At 50.6% G+C, this 18520-nt stretch overlaps 1 protein-coding gene across 2 annotated transcripts in view; it reads right to left on the reverse strand.

Moving 5' to 3' along the window:
- The window catches only part of SNTG2 (syntrophin gamma 2), a 172850-nt gene that overhangs the window by 76954 nt on the left and 77376 nt on the right, over positions 1–18520 (reverse strand). Inside the window, exon 8 of one of the 2 annotated variants that reach the window (XM_042982606.1) lies at positions 13590–13681. The exons of the other annotated variant lie outside the window; for it this stretch is intronic. Within the exon in view, the coding sequence (XP_042838540.1) occupies positions 13590–13681 (92 nt within the window). The remainder of the gene's footprint in view (positions 1–13589; positions 13682–18520) is intronic. 2 annotated transcript variants of the gene reach the window in all.

Raw genomic sequence — 18520 nt, forward strand, 5'->3', positions numbered from 1 at the left:
GTGGAGGGGACACGGGCTCCAGCTTCCCCGTGACAGGTGCCTACTCCTCCCATGACCACCCGTGACCTCTCTGGTCTCTTACTCTCCTCTCTAGGTCCCTGGGCACCAAAGAATGGGGGGGGATGCAGACCACAGCCGTGGCTGTTTTGCGTACAGCCGCCCCAGGGCCAGCCCGTGAGATGTCACCAGATACAGGCCGGGGGCTCAGAGACGGTGTGCTGCAGGCAAAGCCAGGTTTCTGGCGGTCAGGTCGCACCATTTCCCGAACCCAAGCTCAGACCCATCCTGGCACCAATCACCACACACGCCCAAGTCCCAGCTTGGGAGGAAGAACTCGTCAGTTAGAATTTCCTAGTAGACGCTTTCAGTGTCTGAATTTAAGTCGGTAAATTTGCCAACAAACCTGTCACATTTACACACTCAACGGAAGTTTGGAAGAGATCCATGTGGCATAACGCTGCATGTTCTTACGTCCGTCCACGGTCTTAGGTCCTGTGTCTGAACACAACTGCCTGCAAAGCCAGAACGTGGCGATGGACAAATCCAGACCAGAACGATGCTTTAATGCAGAACCAGGAGGCCCGGATCTCCAGCACCTATGCTTCTGAACGTCACCGTCCCCTCTCAGCCGGGCACCCGACACTGGCTGCCTTATGCCATCCTGGGCTCGTCCTGCCACCGGTTCTGCTCTCTGGCTCAGCTCAGCCTTTCATTTAAGTACTTGCATGCATTGTATAAACGTATACACTTCGCGTGTACAACACATTATGAACAAAGAGTAACAAATCTTGTGTTACTGTAAGTACGGTGATCACATACACATGCGTATCTTACACAAATATACCCCCTTAATGAGAAAGGCTGTCTAACCCAAACACAGACCTGGCTCCAACCCTGCTACTTATTTTTGCTACTCATTACTCGGATGTAACCCCCTTGACCCTCAGTTTCCTCCTCTATAAACAGAGTCAGCGATGGCAGCTTTGGGGGACCAGGAGGGGCACGTGGACACCACAGCACTGACCCGGGAACACAGGGGCCACGCTCAGTTAGTGCTGAATACAACGAAACGACGAGGCCTGTTTTCCCATAAAATCCGGGTTGACGCCCACTTCAGCCTCTGCTTACGGTGAATTTTCTCAGTAGCTGACTTTCCATGGATGTGGAACTGTGGCCTCAGCCGAGCTCATCTCTGTAACATTCCGCATGCCAGTTTGGGGGGTGCACCCTCATTAGTCCTTTCAAGTTTTTGTTTAACACCCAGAAGCTTGGAAAGGAGACTTCGTTCTTGCACAGCGCGATCAGTGTGTCGGTTAACAGCCTTGCTCGAATCCCCGCGAAGCACATGCACGGTGAGGTCAGGTTTCCACTGACGTCCCCTCAGAACAGTGAGTCTTCTCTCTCGAGTGAAAGAGAAGGGCCTTGGGCCCTGGGCAGCAGGGACCTCTCGAAGCATTTTGTTTCCTAATTTTCTTTAAATGGACCCGGGGGCATCTGGGGGGCTCGGTCGGTTCAGCATTGGACTCTTGACTTTGGTTCTGGTCATGATCTCACGGTTCCTGGGATCGAGCCCCACGTCAGGTTCTCTGCTGACAACATGGAACCTCCTTGGGATTCTCTCTCCCTCTCTCTCTGCAGCTCCCCCACTCATGCGCACATGCTCTCTCTCTCAATCTCTCTCTCAAAATAGATAAACAAACTGTAAAAAACAACAAATAGACAAGAATCAAGACAGTTTCTTAACAGCGTCAGCTTTTACTGACTTCCTGTTTTCATTTCCTCTGGGAACACGGTGTGTCAAGATGACCGGAGCCCGAGGCTGCACACACCGGGCCGGCCACCCGCACCTTCCCTGAAACTGCAGCGAATGGAGCAAGGAACTCACTGCGGCTGGTTGGGGAGGCGGCCAAGTAGACGAGGCCACCGAGGCCTCTCCAGAACCAGCCGCACGTGAGCCTCAGGAAACCGTCTCAGCAAATACACACAGCCCCACACAAGCTGTTTCTGCAGCTTCCGCAGGTGCATCCTGCTGAAACAGGAGTTCTCCGTGTTGTCTACAAGGAGCGACTCTTACAGGCTAACTAGACATCCAATATTAACTATTATTGACGGGAAAGTCTTCTAACGTCTCTGTCCGCAGCTAGATTTAGACATACGTCTCAGGAACGAACAGCATGGTCTCAGCGTTTCATACGAAAAATGTAAATAATTTTCTATTTGAATTTGATGTATTTTGAGTGGAAATGTTTAGTCTATTATTTTCAAATATTTTGTGTAGGCTATCTACAGTACTTATGGTGCATAAATTTTTTGATGTTACGGCAATACAATTATTAAAAGCAAATGAACTTTTGTGACAACAGGTTATTGTCATATTTTTCAAATCAAAATCACTATTATCACAATAAGATTAAAAATCTCTTAAGAAACGTCAATAATGGAGACAAAATAGGACATGATTGTTCTTAGACTCTTCAGAAGGCAGTTGTAAATCAGGCCCGTTCAGAAGCCAGTGGGGTTACCTAGAGATTTCATGTCTGTGGTGATGACTCTGGTCCTTTGCGGTCTTTGCCACGTTCCACTCATAGAGTCCCCCTTAGGACCTCCTGCAGGGCCGGATTAGTGGTCACAAACTCCTTCAGTTTTGTTTGGGAAAGTCTTTATCTTTCCTTCTACTCTGAATGACGGCCTTGCTGAACAAAGGATTCTTGGCTGCATATTTTTCCTGTTCAGCACGTTGACTATTTTCTGCCAATCCCTTCCGGCCTGCCAAGGTTCAGTGGACGGGTCTGCTCCTACCCTTATGTGTCTACCCTTATAGGTTAAGGCATGTTTGTCCCTTGCTGATTTCAGAACTGTCCCTTTATCTTTGAATTCTGCCAGTTTTACTATGATATGTCATGGTGTTGACCTGTTTTTATTGATTTTAAACAGAGTTCTCTGTGCCTCTTGGACTTGGATGCCTGTTTCTTTCCCCAGATTAAGGATCACTCTGAATATAAATGGACTAAATGCTCCAATCAAAAGACACATGGTATCAGAATGGATAAAAAAAAAACAAACCAAGATCCATCTATACACTGTCTACAAGAGACTCACTCTAGACCTGCAGATTGAAAGTGAAGGGATAGAGAACCATCTATCATGCTCCTGGAAGTCAAAAGAAAGCCGGAGTAGCCATACTTCTATCAGACACACTAGATGTAAAACAAAGACTGTAACAAGAGATGAAGAAGGGCATTATATCATAATTAAGGGGTCCATCCAAATGTGGAGGCACCCAAATAGAAATTAAGTTAATCACAAACATAAGCAAACTTTTAGATAATACTGTAATTGTAGGAGACTTTAATACCCCACTTACAACAATGGACAGATCATCTAGGCAGAAAATCAATAAGGAAACCACGGCTCTGAATAAGACATTGGACCAGATGGACCTAACATATATTCAGAACATTTCATCTTAAAGCAGCAGAATACACATTCTTCCCCAGCGCACATGGAGCATTCTCCACAACAGATCACATACTGGGTCACAAAACAGCCCACAAGTACAAAAAGATCGAGATCATACCATGAATATTTTCAGACCACAACACTATGAAACTTGAAATTAACCACTAGAAAAAGCGTGGAGAGCCCCCAAATATATGGAGGTTAAAGAATATCCTACTGAAGAATGAATGGGTTAGCCATGAAATTGAAGAAGAAATTTAAAAATACATGGAAGCAAATCAGAATGAAAACATGACAGTCAGTCCCTTTGGGATGCAGCAAAGGCAGTCCTAAGAGGAAAATCCATTGCAATCCAGGCCCATCTCAAGAAACAAGAATGGTCCCAAACACACAACCTAACCTTACACCTAAAGGAGCAGCAAATAAAGCCAAAAGTCAGAAGAAGGGAAATAATAAAGATTAGAGCAGAAATAAATGATATAGAATAAAAAAAATAGAACAGATCAACGAAACTGAGCGCTGGTTTTTTTTGAAAGAATAAACAAAATTGATAAGCCCCAAGCCAGACTTCTCAAAAAGCAAACAGATAAAATCACAAATGAAAGAGATCACAAATACAATTAGAAGACAATGCTTTGAAAAAATTATATGCCAACAAACTGGACGATCCAGACGAAATGGACAAATTCCTAGACACCCACACACTACCAAAACTCAAATAGGAAGAAACAGAAAATCTGAACAGATGCATATCCAGCAAAGAAATCGAATTGCTTATCAAAAATCTCCCAACAAACAAGAGTCGTGGGCCAGAGGGCTTCCTAGGGGAATTCTACCAAACATCTAAACAAGAGTTAATACCTATTGTTCTCAAGGTATTCCAAAAAACAGAAATGGAGGGAAAGCTTCCAAACTCATTGTATGAGGCCAGCATTACTTTGATTCCAAAACCAGACAAAGACCCCACCTAAAAAGGAGAACTGCAGATCAATATCCCTGATAAACATGGATGCAAAAATTTTCAACAAGATACTAGCAAATCAAATTCAACAGTACATCTAAAGAATTATTCACCATGGCCAAGTGGGATTCATTCCTGGGCTGCAGCGCTGGTTCAATATTTGCAAGTCAGTCAACATGATACACTACGTTAGAAGAAACTATAAGAACCACATGACCCTGTCAATAGATGCAGAAAAAGCATTCGACAAAACACAGCATCCTTTCCTAATAAAACCATTAAGAAAGTAGGAATAGAAAGAACATACATTAACATCATAAAAGCCATATATGAAACGCCCACAGCTCATATCATCCTCAATGGGGAAAAACCAAGAGTTTTCCCCCTAATATCAGGAACACAACAGGATGTCCATTCTCCCTACTGTTGTTCAACATAGTGATGCAAGTCCTAGCCTCAGCAATCAGACAACACAAAGAAGTAAAAGGCATCCAAACTGGCAAAGAAGAAGTCACCCTTTCAGTCTTCGCAGATGACATATACTCCACATGGAAAACCCAAAAGATTCCACCAAAAAACTGCTAGAGCTGATCCATGAATTCAGCAAGGCTGCAGGATATAAAATCAATGTACAGAAATTGGTTGTATTCCTATACACCAACAATGAAGCGACAGACAGAGATATCGAGGAATTGATCCCATTTACAATTGCACCCCAAACTGTAAAATACCTAGGAATAAACCTAACCAAAGAGGTAAAAGATATGTATGCTGAAAACTATAGAAAACTTCAGAAAGAAATTGAAGAAGACATAAAGAAATGGAAAAACACTCCATGCTCATGGATTCGAAGAACAAATATTGTTAAAACGTCAATACTACCCAAAGCAATCTACATATTCGATGCAATCCCTATCAAAATAACACCAGCATTCTTCACAAAGCTAGAGAAAACAGTACTAAAATTTGTACGGAACCAGAAAAGACCCCGAATAGCCAAAGCGATCTTGAAAAAGAAAACCAAAGCAGGAGGCATCACAATCCCAGACCTCAAGCTATACTACAAAGCTGTCATCATCAAGACAGTATGGTACTGGCACAAGAACAGACACTCGGATCAATGGAACAGAATAGAGAACCTAGAAGTGGACCCACAAATGTATGGCCAACTAATCTTTGACAAAGCAGGAAAGAATATCCCATGGAATAAAGACAGTCTCTTCAGCAAGTGGTGCTGGGAAAACTGGACAGTGACATGCAGAAAAATGAACCTGGATGTCTTTCTTACACCATCCACAAAAATAAACTCAAAATGGATGAAAGACCTCCATGTAAGACAGGAAGCCATCAAAATCAAGGAGAAAGCCGGTAAAAACCTCACTGACAGAGAAACACAGAGAAACTGCTGTGTAAATTGGGGCTTTCACTGCTGTTGTCACAATTCCCAGCAGACAGGTCTGTGCGCACAAGGAAACCGCAGCCCTGAACATTCTCACCTCCGCAGGTAATCACTGTTGCACATGGCAGAGCTCATTCGCGTCTCTGTGTCCTTGTAAATGACTGTGTTCCTATGGCACTCACACTTCTGAAAATTAACATCGCGTAAGTATCTTCCAGCCATTGAAAGCTCTTGGTAAAATTCATTTTAAAACACTGAAACTCTCCTCACATGAATGCATCAGCATATACAGAACTATCTCCCTATTCTTGAGACGTTAGATCGAAACGGGTTTTTCTTAAGCACTTACTATGTGCACTATGAACACGGCTTGCCGTCAGTCCCGGGCTTGGGACTGCTGTGTGGACGGCGTGATGGTCCACGGAGGCGCTGCCCTTACCGCCAGACAGCACTCCAGAAACACCCCCGCAAGGCGCTCAGCCGGACTGGTCAGGATCGGCTCCGTGGAATCTGCCAGCACACAACAGCCTTTGGTAAAACCCCATTTCCAACGCCCTCTGCGGAGCCCCCAGATCAGACTCACTGAGCCCTCACTGGGACTGGTGTGTGTGAGCCTGAATACACAGCGTACCAGTCGTGGCTTCAGTGCCACGTCCTGGGGACACGGGCCCCGAGCCCTGAGCCCCGCTGTGGTTTATAACAGACTTGCTGTTTGTGTGAAACTGTTTATCGACTCACACATCACATGACTGACGCCCTGCAGCCATCTGGGTCGTCCCTTTCACCCCGTGGCTACCGTCAGCCACTCTCCCCGCCATAACCAGCGTCCCGCGCTCTGCGGTGCGTGTGGCTTCCACGAGCACGAGCACGGTACGGTCGGGGGGCCACAAAGCTGAGGCACCCACGAGAGCGGTCCACGTGCACAAACACCTACCGCCGACCATCCCCAGCAGGACTTGCCTCGGGGACGCAGCGCGACAGTCACGGTCCCCCACCCAACGTGGCCAGAAGGACGACGGACGGGATGTGACAGCAAGACCGGCTGAGGACGTCGCCAGGGTTCCTCGCTGGCTCCACGTGACGGGTGGACCTGGCAGCGTCCGGTGCCTCCACTCTTCTCTTCCAGCCACCTCACCCAGTGCCCCCAGCCTACCTCTGACAACCACCAATCTGTGCACTGTGTCTGCGAGGGTTTCCTTCACCCTTTTTATTTTTCAGGCTCCGCACGTGAGTGAAATCATACAGTATCTGTCTTTCTTTCTGTGCGTCCTCTCACTTAGCACGATGCCACCAAGGCCCATCCGTGTTGCCACAAGTGGCAGGACTTCCTTCTTCCCAAGGCCGCGCAATGTGCCACTGCAGACAGAGATGTAGGGCTTCCGTGTTTTCGTGAGCCGTGCACCCATCAACGACACCCAGGTTGATTCCTATCTTGGCCGCTGTCAATAACGAGCAACGAACGAGGGAATGCAGGTGTCTCTTCGAGACCGTGGTTTCGTGTCCTTTGGAAGCATTCCCAGAAGTGGGATTGCTGGTCACGCGGTAGTTCTATTTCTCACGTTTTGAGGAACCTCCACGCTGTCCTCCAGCGCGGCCGCACCAGTCAGCATTCCCACCGACCGTGCTTGAGGGTTCCCTTTTCTCCACGTCCTCGCCAACACCTGCTGTTTCTTGTGTCGTTGACTTTAGCCGTTCGGACAGCTGTGAGGTGACATCATGGTCTTGATTTTCTTTTTTTTTTTTAATTTCTAAAAATCTTTATTATTTATTTTTGAGAGAGAGAGGGAGAGAGAAAGAAAGAGAGAATGAGCCAGGGAGGGTACAGAGAGAGGGAGACACAGAATCCGAAGCAGGCTCCAGGCTCCGAGCCGTCAGCACAGAGCCTGACGCGGGGCTCGAACCCACGGACTGTGAGATCATGACCTGAGCCGAAGTCGGACGCTCAGCTGACTGAGCCACCCAGGCGCCCCACTGATTTGCACTTTCTTGAGGGTGTCTGACGCTGACCATCTTCTCGTGTGTGCTAGTCACCTGTATGTCTTCTGCAGAAAAATATCTATTCAGTTCGTCTACCCAATTTTTTTAAGTTTACTTACTTATTTTGAGAGTGAGAGAATCCCCAGCAGGCTCCACACTGTCAGTGCAGAGCCCGATGTGGGGCTCAAACTCACGAACCGTGAGACTGTCACCTGACATGAGATCAAGAGTTGACGCTTAACCGACTGAGCCTGCCAGGCGCCCCGAGTCCTCTCCACCCAAATCTTCATTGAAGTGTAAGGTTTCTTCTCTTGAGCTGTAGGTGTTCCTTATAAATTTTGAATAATAGCCCCTTACAAGTCAAGTATCTTCTCCATTTTTGATGCCTTCATTTGCTGTGCAGAAGCTTTCCGTGTGATACAGCCCGCTTGTTTATTTTTGCTTTTGTTGCCTTTGCGTTCGGGGTCAATTTTTAAAAATCAGCACCAAGACCAGAATCAAGGCACTTATACCCTATGATTTCTTCCAGGAGGTTTACAGTTAAGGGTCTTACGTTCAGTCTTTCGTCTACTTTGACTTAATTCTTTTGTGTGAGAAATCGGTTCACTTTCATTTCATCCTTCTGCACATTGCTGTCCAGCTTTCCCAGCACCATTTGCTGAAGAGACTGTCTTTTCCCCGCTGTATATTCTTGGCTCTTTTGTAATAAAGTAATTGACCATATAATTGTGGATTTATTTCTGGGTTTTCTATTCTGTCCCATCGGTCTATGTGTCTGTTTTTATACCAGGACCATACTGTTTTGATGATCACAGCTTTGTAAAAAAAACTTAAGTCAGGGAACATCATGCCTCCAGCTTTGTTCTTTTTCAAGATTTATCTGGTGTTTCTTAGTCTTTCTTGGCCTCATACAAATTTTAGGATCGTTTGTTCTACTTCTGTGAAAACTGCTATTGGAATTTTGATAGGGACTGCATTGAATCTGTACATTGCTTTGGATAATATGGGCATTTTATTTAAGAGATTTTTTTAATAAATGTGTTATTTATTTTTGAGAGAGAGACAGCACGAGTAGGGAAGGGGAGAGAGAGACAGAGGATCCAAAGCAGCTCCAGCTCTGTGCTGACAGCAGAGAGCCCAGTGTGGGGCTCGAACCCACAAACCGTGCGATCACGACTGGAGCTAAAGCCAAGAGTCAGATGCTTAACTGACTGAGCCCCCCAGGCACCCCTCATTCCAGTCCTCTTAGAGACTGAAATAATCGATGGCTCCTAAACTGTAAATTCAGTCTAATTAAACGTATTTTATTACTACTCTATTTGTATTCATATTTACCTTCTTTCTTTGGCTCCTTCATTGTCTTTTCCTTTTTTCTTGGTGCATTTTTAATTATCTTTTGCAATTTGCTTTATTTCTCTTTTGGTCTTTAATTTTACTGGTGCTTTACTAATTTATGAAGTATTGTAACAAGAGAGGGACCTCAGCACGTTCACCGTCCAGTCCTACCTGAGCTCCGACTAACCTACAACAGCAGACGCTGACGTCGGTGGTGTTACCACCTCAAGACAAACAACATTGGTCTATACACACCCGAGAGCCCAAGAACACCCAGGGAGCACGCCGGCTCTCGCTCGGGACAAAGGAGACCTTTCTGGACACGAAACCCTCTCAGAGCAGCCCGCTCCGAGGACGAGCATCAACACTAACCAGGTAAGGAGGGGCCAGCGGGTCTGCAGACGAGTGGGAGGTCCAGGGGACAGGAGGAATGAATTCTGCAACTTTCAGCCTAATAGATGGTGTCAGGGTGAATGAGACCTTCTCTGTTGTTATAAATATTCGGTAAGGGCTTCTGGCAGAGAAGCAGCGTAAAGATGAAGTCAGTTCTAAGCTATGTGGGGCGGCCCCAGCTTCTGGACGAGAGCGTGTGGGAGCTAGAAGGAAAAGCCGGGAGCCGACCCCGTCTCATGGGGGAAGAGAGGTCACGTCGGGAAGGAGTAGTTACCAATTCAGTTCGGGATAAACACACAGAAAGGCTGCGACCTAGACAAGGTAGCACGGGCGTCCCTCCGGCAGTGTGGACCAGAGGACGTGCAGCCTCCCCGCCTCCACAAGGAGAGGCGCAGACGCACCGGGTCGGAGGCACGAGCCGTGAGAGCCGGGGACCAGCCCGCGGGTCCCCCCTCCCCGTTAACAAGGCTGCTCTGAGCCAACTCCATTTCCTGCTCGGTCGGGTCGGGTTTGGTCCCGGAGGACAGAAGCCATCCAACCATCCCGAGAGCGTCGCCACCGGAAACGGTCCACATCCCGAGAGTCTGAGGATGTTTCCGACACGCTTCTGTCGATAAAGCAAAGTGCAGGGCAGAGTCTACTTTACCCTCCGATCCACAGGTCCCGTCAATTCCAGCACCATCATGAGGCTGTACTGGACACAGTCCCCTGTCGAGCGCAGAGAACGATCTCAGTGCCGAACAGGCTTCAGAAGACAGAGCCCAGCCGCTAAGGGCGTGGAACCAGCTGGCCGCTGGATTATTGACGCGATTATTATTGTTTCCATATGGAATACGAAGCAGGTGGCCTTTAAAATTTTTTACAGGATTTTGAGTCTTAATATCTTTTAAAAAATAACATATTGGGCGCCTGGGTGGCGCAGTCGGTTAAGCGTCCGACTTCAGCCAGGTCACCATCTCGCGGTCCGTGAGTTCGAGCCCCGCATCAGGCTCTGGGCTGATGGCTCGGAGCCTGGAGCCTGTTTCCGATTCTGTGTCTCCCTCTCTCTCTGCCCCTCCCCCGTTCATGCTCTGTCTCTCTCTGTCCCAAAAATAAATTAAAAACGTTGAAAAAAAAATTAAAAAAAAAAAAAACATATTAAAACTCTGTTTTGACTCTCTGGGATTCAGATTCTGTGAAATGCGTTGTTCTTGAAGGTGACCTAACCAAATGATTACAGAGCATTCCTACGCTCTGCCTTTCTCTTTCTCCCCTTCGTGATGAGGGTGACGACGAAGGCTGAGGGTACACGTTCACAGGAGCAGGCTGGTCACCAGCCCCACGCCGAGCCTGAGAGCACGGAGGCCCGAGGCCGTGGGAGGAGGTGCCGGGGGACCTCGGGTGGGGCCTCCCCCCCACCTCCCCCCCCACCTCCCCCCCCCCATCTGTTCCGTTCTCCAGTGCGCACCACATCTCCGGCAGACTGGGTCACCTTTCCTGAGGGGACTGCTGGGGGTGCGTCCTGCTATGTGCACACCCTGTCATTCAAGAAGAATCGCATTAACGTGATCTTGGATGATGTTTTCTTAAAAAAAAAAAACACTCAGCAGATGATTCAACTAGGATACTGTACAAAGCTGAGACAAATAATGAAATAAAAATCTTAAGAGATCTCCTAGAAGACAGTCCGATGAGAAGCCCAAGGGAAGGCAAGAAGTGACAAGAGGTAAGGCCTGTAAGGGACAGGAGGTGACGCTGGGGCACAAAGGCAATCTGAGCTCAGGGTGGGGGCCGGAGGGGCGGGGAGGTGCCGTGTGTGTAGATGAAGGCTGTGTCAAAGACCATGGAGAGGGCTGTATCAGTGACCACACCGGAGGCTGCCCAGGAACACAGCTGGACCCGCAGCCACGTGGAGAGAAAACTTCCCAGTGTCCGCAGTAGAGACCAGAGACGCTGGAAGTACGTTCAAGTGTAGACAAAATAACCCGTTTTAAAATAACCTGAAATAGATTTTGGTACCAACAGGCCTTAAGTTCTAGCGAGAGTCCTTGAGCAGAGAGGAGATCCATCCTGAAAGGAGGCCGGATGCAGAAGTCGTGGCGAGAACAAGAGGCTGTAAACATTTCAGAGTGCAGGAACCCTAAAAGTTGTGACTTTTTGTGCAGTTTAAAGCAGCTTCTAAACACAAAGCCACAGCAGGTGGTAAATCAGGAAACAACTCGGGCTCAGGGGTCACAAGGTCCTAGCACCTTCCAGCAGGACCTAAACATGCCGTCTTTCTATCGTGTAAGCAAAGTATACATTTGGCAAAATTTCAAGGGCCACCTCCAAATAAATGTAAATGGAGTACACACATTTGAGACATGCAGAGGAGAATTTTAGAAGACACGTGAAAAATTTAATCAGAATAATTTAAATATCAAGAAGAAAAGGGGCACAGTAAAGGGGGGGACCAATAAAAATTCAAAGTCCGCGATCAAAACCGAGCTCGAGTACACATCGGTAATCACCACACACTCCAACGGGGGCGCAGCCTGTCAGGCTCAGTGGTAAGAAAGAAGGAAGCACAAAAATGCAAACGAAATCAAAGGGACAAGGTAACAAAAATGAGTAGGAACCAGCAGCATGCGGATCTGCAGAGCCAAAGTCGTTCTTTGCTAAGAGCAGTAAAATGAAGAATCCTCTGCTGAATCGATCAAAAAAGAAAAAAATTAACCCTGTTGAAAAATACTGAAGATCTGAGATCCTTTCACCAGCAGGAAAAATGACTTCCCCTGTAGTCACACACTTTCACACACTTTCAATAAAAAACCCCAAGACTTCTGCAGAATCTGATCAGAGGCTTTTAAAATTCTCACGAAGAAACAAAGGGAAAGAGAAGACAGAAAAAATAAAGTGAACCAGGAGGTGAGGAGACGTGGGCCCGCGGTGGCAAACGTGTGCCGTAGGTCCACAGCGGTAAGTGTGATTCCGGCCTTGACACCGTTGGAGAGCACACGTAAACCACGGCAGGACACGCGGTTGAGGGCCCAGGTGGCACACAATCCCCGAGGAACCGGTCACGACACGTGCTTGCCCAGGACAATAAATCTGATCCCTACTTTTCACATGTTTCACAGAAATAAGTGTCGCATGCCTGGGAGACCTAACACAGAGAGCAAACGAACACTGAGAAGGAAACACAAGCAGATATATTTACGAGCATGGGGTAAGGAAGGTTCTCCTGAACCAGATGCTAAATCCACACAGGAAAGCACGGACGGGGGGCGCTTGGGTCGCTCAGTCGGTTAAGCACCCGACTTCTGCCAGGTCATGATCTCACGGTTCGTGGGTTCCAGCCCCGCGTCGGGCTCTGTGCTGACTGTGTGGAGCCTGCTTGGGATCCTCTCTCTCCCTCTCTCTCTGCCCCTCACCCACTCTCTCTCTCTCTCTCAAAATAAATAAACATTTTTTTAACGTTAAAATGAAAAACGGTATTTCAAGAACGTTACTGTCTGAATCTGGACTTTTCCCTCAGGCTGTCCCTGCACGTCCCGCAGCTGGTCCTTTTATGAGCGAGAGAGGGCCTGATTTCCAGTAACAGGTTTTCAGACTGCTTACGGGATTCCGATCCCCGTCCGCTAACGCAGGTGGAGAGGAGCCCACACGCTGGAAGGGGGCCGAGGCAGGCCCGCTGCACAGGGTCTGGGTCTCTGCGGGAGGGGTTTCGGGGGCCAGGTGCCCCCCCTGCTCTGGCTCAGCTGGGGTACTCGGGGGGGGCAGGCATCTGGGCAGGAGGAAAATGTCCCGCTGGCACACGGCACACGGGAGCCCGGCAGAGGCGGTGGGAGCAGGGCTGAATCCCACCTCGGAGCCGACTGCACCCGCCTGCTCGCTGGGCCGTGGGGGCCACGGCCACCACGGCCACCATGTCCTACATCGTGGCGCCGAGCCATCCCTTGTGGAACCAGACGCCAACCAACGGCGTCCTCCATCGTGCCCCACGTCCTCCTAGCTGAACCTGCCACCTCGAGTGACGTTTTAATTCTGGGGCGCGTGTGGGGACATACATCCCCGCTCGGTTAAAGTACGAGAAGCCGTGCTTACTGTGCTGCTGGGGTTGCTGTTCAGATGCAGTCCACTGTCAAACAGAGGGGACGAGGCCCCGCTGCTGTGGTCGCCGGCTGGCCCCGGGGACCCTGCGGGCAAGCAGAGACGGTCACTCAGACGGAGCGCGGGCAGCGGTCCCCAGGTAGAGAGCCTCCCTTCTCCCGAGGCACCGGGAAGTCCCCCAGGACACCGGCCATCACGCGGAGCCACCACGTCCGCCCTCCGTCCCCTGCTGTCCTGGGGCCACCTCACACCCGTCTGGCCTCAACCAGAAATGGGGCAGAAGGCAGAAGGCAGGGCAGATGGCCCACCTCACGGGAAAAGGTGCCACCGGGGTCCAGAATCCGCACCCACACGGCACCGGGGGACTGTCATCCCTGGTCCCCGGGGACGTCCCACACCTGCACTCTCTACCACCAGGATCACATCAGAACCTTCTACACGCTATTCCTGACTTTCTGTTCTAAATTTCCAAGCTGCTTATTTGTTTGACATTTTCTGATTTCCTTGGCATTGCCAACTGCATTAGTGGACAACATAGAGATAAATCAGATAAGCTTGTGGACAGTGGGTCTGAAAACAAAAAGCCCGTGTCTGGGCAGGGAGCAGAGGTCTGGGGCCAGGAGCCATTCTGAGCTACAGTTTCCTCTTCCGAAAGGAGAGACGGGGCTGAGTGACCTCCACCCCTGCCCTTCTGAAAGGAGGTGCCCTGGGCACCCCCAGCAGCTGATTGTTGGGCAGTAAATCGCATTAGGGAGAGACACCAAACTGCAAGGTAAAGTTGAAGCTGACCTACAGATCGGTTTTGCTTGAGAAAAACCAAGACATCACATTAAATCTCAGAATTCATAAGGGTGCCTGGGTGATTCAATCAGTTGGGCATCTGACTTCAGCTCAGGTCACTATCTCGCGGTTTGTGAGGTCGGGCCCCGCGTCGGGCTCTGTGCTGACGGCTCAGAGCCTGGAGCCTGCTTTGGATTTTGTGTTTCTCTCTCTCTGCCCCTCCCCTGGTCACGCTCTGTCTCTCTCTCAAAAATAAATAAACATTAAAGAGAAATTAAAAAAAAAAAAACCAGATTTCTGACTTTCCTGGAAAAGAGAGACATCTGAGGCTCCCGACAATAAATCACTGTCCCCTAGCCTCCTCACCACACGGGGCCCAAACCCGCCAGCCACCGGCATCAGGGCCCCCGCCCTGTGGGTCAGTCGCGTGAGGTGGCCATGGAGGGACAGAGATGAGCCTGTGTCAGTCACCCCGTCATCAACATCCTTATGATTTCTTGGGAACTGAACCAAGTGCCTCGTAAATGTGGTTTCACTCGCTGCTTCAAAACACGTGCCTCTGCTGGGGGTGTTTACTACAAGCGTCATTTCGCAGAGGAAGAAATTGGAGGGATTCTGTCTGTCACCCACTGACCGCAGTCCTCTCGGGACCGAGGGCTCACACCCGGAGCAACCTGGTTCCGGTAAAGGGGAACACGCCCCACCTCCAGGCCTCCGGGGCCACACGACCAGAGCTTGTGATCAGCTCCACAAAATTCACCCCGACGGTGAATTTTCAAGGGGAAGGAGAAAGCTTTCCTGCTGTTTCCGATGTCTGAGAATAGCTTCGCAGAGAAAGCTAGATCCGCCGACAACCGGATCCCAAATATTTTTGGCCACAATAGGAGCATGAGCAGCTCCCGTGTGACTCACAGGTTCAGTCTGTTAATTTTTGTGGTGGGGCCACACGGAGACGGACACCTGCCCACGTAAGTCCACCGGCCACGAGAACCAGGCATCTAGGCTTTACCCTGAGGAGCTCCCTACGGACCCCTGAGCCGATCCAGGGTCCTGGCGTGTGACCGTCTGGGTGCTGAGGACCGCGCGGCCGATCTGCCACAGACGCCGGCCGCCAGCCATCACCGCATGATGTGGCGTGCCCCCTCCCCCACCCGCTGCAGAAAAGGAGTATACGGAGCCGGAACCCCCAAACACTGGAGACGCCTGGTGCTCGGTCGACTTCCTAAGATTAAACTGAAGGTCAGGTGACGTCACGTACGCAGTCATTCCGAAGTCACCAGCCCTCTCGCTGCGGGCGGGCTCGCGGGGCTCTGCAGCCGACTATCGCCACCCCTGCCTGCCTGCGGGACTCCTGGGCCCCCAGCCACCACGCCCCACCCCCCGCACCCTTCCCCCATCCCCACAGAACCGATGAGGACCTGGATTCCCCACCGAACACCACGTTCCCGCGCGCGCCGTGCGCAGCCCCAAGGACTCGGGAAATGCGCGCTGTTCTGGGCCCCAAAGACGGCGCTCCAGCGCACCCCTCCTTCCCTGGACCAGCCCCCGCGAACCCGCTGCCCTGGGGCCGTCTCCGCCTGGGCGCTCCGCTAGGCCACGGTGACACAACGCCGCCCTGGCTCCCTGCACCTCCAAGCTCCCCGCACCCCAGGACAGTGCTGCGGCCAGAGGACACGCGACTGCCGGTCCCAGAGGGAGAAATAAAGGGCACGGAGCGAACGGGAACGTGAGTAGGTCACCCTGCCAGTCATCCTACTGACTTCGGATAAACGCGTGTGTTTTCGTCTACAGCATCCGAGAAGGGAAATCCGAACTGTTGTGATACAGTTTTGGTCACCACCAGTAAAGCCCATTATTTACAGGACGATCAGTTCTCAATAATTGCTAATGATAAAAATAAACTTGGAGTCACAATTCAACATTAGAAAATATACAACAGGAGCACATGGGGGCTCAGTCGGTGGGGCATCTGACTTCGGCTCAGGTCACGATCTCACCATTCGTGGGCTCAAGCCCCGCGTCAGGCTCTGTGCCGACAGCTCGGAGCCTGGAGCCTGGAGCCTGCTTGGGATTCTGTGTCTCCCTCCCTCTCTCCCCTCTCCCTGCTCGTGCTCTGTCTCTCTCAAAAATAAATATAAAGAAAATTTTAAAAAGAAAATATACAACAAAAAGCTTACAAGAAATATTTATAGAAACTTCTGGCCTACAAAACGAGCTCTCACCTAGGAAATTACACTGGCCTCCCTCATGCAGGGTGGGTGGGGTTTAATGAGGGGGTGGCTGCCGAGAAGGTCCCTCAGGGTCATGCACGGAAAGACCGAAGGACACAGCAATCCCATGCAGCTAACACCCAGAGAAGGAACACATGTCCACACAAAACCCATGTATGAAGGCTCTTGTCCGTATTATTCACAGCGGCTCCAAGGTGGAAACAAACCACCCGCCGCTCCCCCCCTCCCCCCCGTCCGCTGATGAAGCAGGGATCACAATGTGGGACCTCATAGAACAGAACAGAACAGGGGGGCTGACACCTGCTACAGCCTCTGCCAGCCTGGAAAACAGGAGCTCAAGTGAGGGACGCAGACGCAGAGGCCACACCGTGTGCGGATCACCTTCACAGGGAGTGTGGAGCAGGAGAGCCCAGACACAGGAGGGGGGCCCGTGGGGCCGGGCCAGGGGCTGTGGCCTCTCTGGGGTGATGGGAGGGCTCTGGGACTGGACTCTGAGGGCTGCGTGGCACGCGGAAAACACTACAAACCACTCAAGTGAACGAGCACTTTGAATAGTGGATCTTGGGGACACTTGGGGGGCTCAGCCCACTGAGCATCTGACTTCAGCTCAGGTCATGATCTCTTGGTTCCCGAGTTCAAGCCCCACATCGGGCTCAGTGCTACAGCACAGAACCCTCTCCAGATCCTCTGTCCCTCTCTCTCTGCCCCTCTCCTGCTTGCATTCTCTCGAAAATAAAACGTTAAAAAAATAAAAAAATAAACAGTGGAAGTTGTGTTATGGGACTTATATCTTAAAAAAACACTAAGAGTCTGAATTTATGCAAAAAGAAAAAAAAAGAGAGAGAGAGAGAGAGAGAGGGGGGCTGCTGACTCCTGTTCATCTTCTCTCCAGCGTGGCGGTCAGGTGTCGAAAGCGGGCGCTGTCCTCACGGGCCTGGTGTCCTTGCACCGCCAGTCGCTGCTGTAGTGCACGGCGGGCTTCCACCGATGACCCGGTGCAGGGGTGAGGGTGGGGCAGGCAAGAGTGAGTTGCCGTCCTGCTGCGGCCTCACCAGAGGAACCTGCCTGAATTTACGGAGGGATTACGGTGTTTTGGAATAGTAAGGTTTTAACTTTTGAAGATTATACAAAACCAAATAAAGAATAGACGTTTATTGACTCAAGAGAGAATTCAACATCCTTGCCATGTGGGAAGGCTGGCAGGCAGATCGCATGGGGCTTGTTGCCAGGCCACGGCTGGCTGGCCCCCCACACTGGGCCGTGAGCACCCTTACGGGGGTGCTGACGTGCATGCTGAGCCCACCATGAGGGCCAGCGGGACTCAGCCAGGCTGTGCCAGGACATCGGCAGCAAAGCCAGGCAAGTGACGAGGCTGCTGGCTACGCGCAGCTGTGTCGCATCTCTCAACAAAACGTCTCCAGTGCCCCGGCTGATGGTCAGAGGTCCCCGTCGGTCCCTCGGCCAGGGGCACGTGGCCACCCCAGGCCTGTGGTGGCTCTGGGGACAGGCTCCCTGTTGACTCCCCTGGGCACTCCCTCCCCCCACCCCGGCTTCAAGATGCTGCTGGGGTTGCCTGGATTCTGCTGCTTCTGTAGCGTTATCGGAAGCGGTCTGGAGACCCCGGCCGCCCCCTCTGCCGGGAGGTCACCTCACCTGGAAGAAGGCAGATGGAGCCCTAACACGAACGTCTACGCACCAGATCCTGCCCGCCACCCCGTTCCTCCTGCTGCAACGTTACAGGATCAGCTCTCTATCCGCACGGGAAAACACCTACAGGACAGATATGCAGGCCGACCCACAGGGTGGACCCACGGCCCGCCTGGTGGCACAGTGCTGCGAACCGACCACCTTCCACAAACACGATGCCACATACGTGACACCCAAGTGCACGTCCGACACTTGCTAGCCTTTACG

This window comes from Panthera tigris, chromosome A3 (assembly GCF_018350195.1).
Source record: "Panthera tigris isolate Pti1 chromosome A3, P.tigris_Pti1_mat1.1, whole genome shotgun sequence".
Classification (NCBI taxonomy): Eukaryota; Metazoa; Chordata; class Mammalia; order Carnivora; family Felidae; genus Panthera; species Panthera tigris.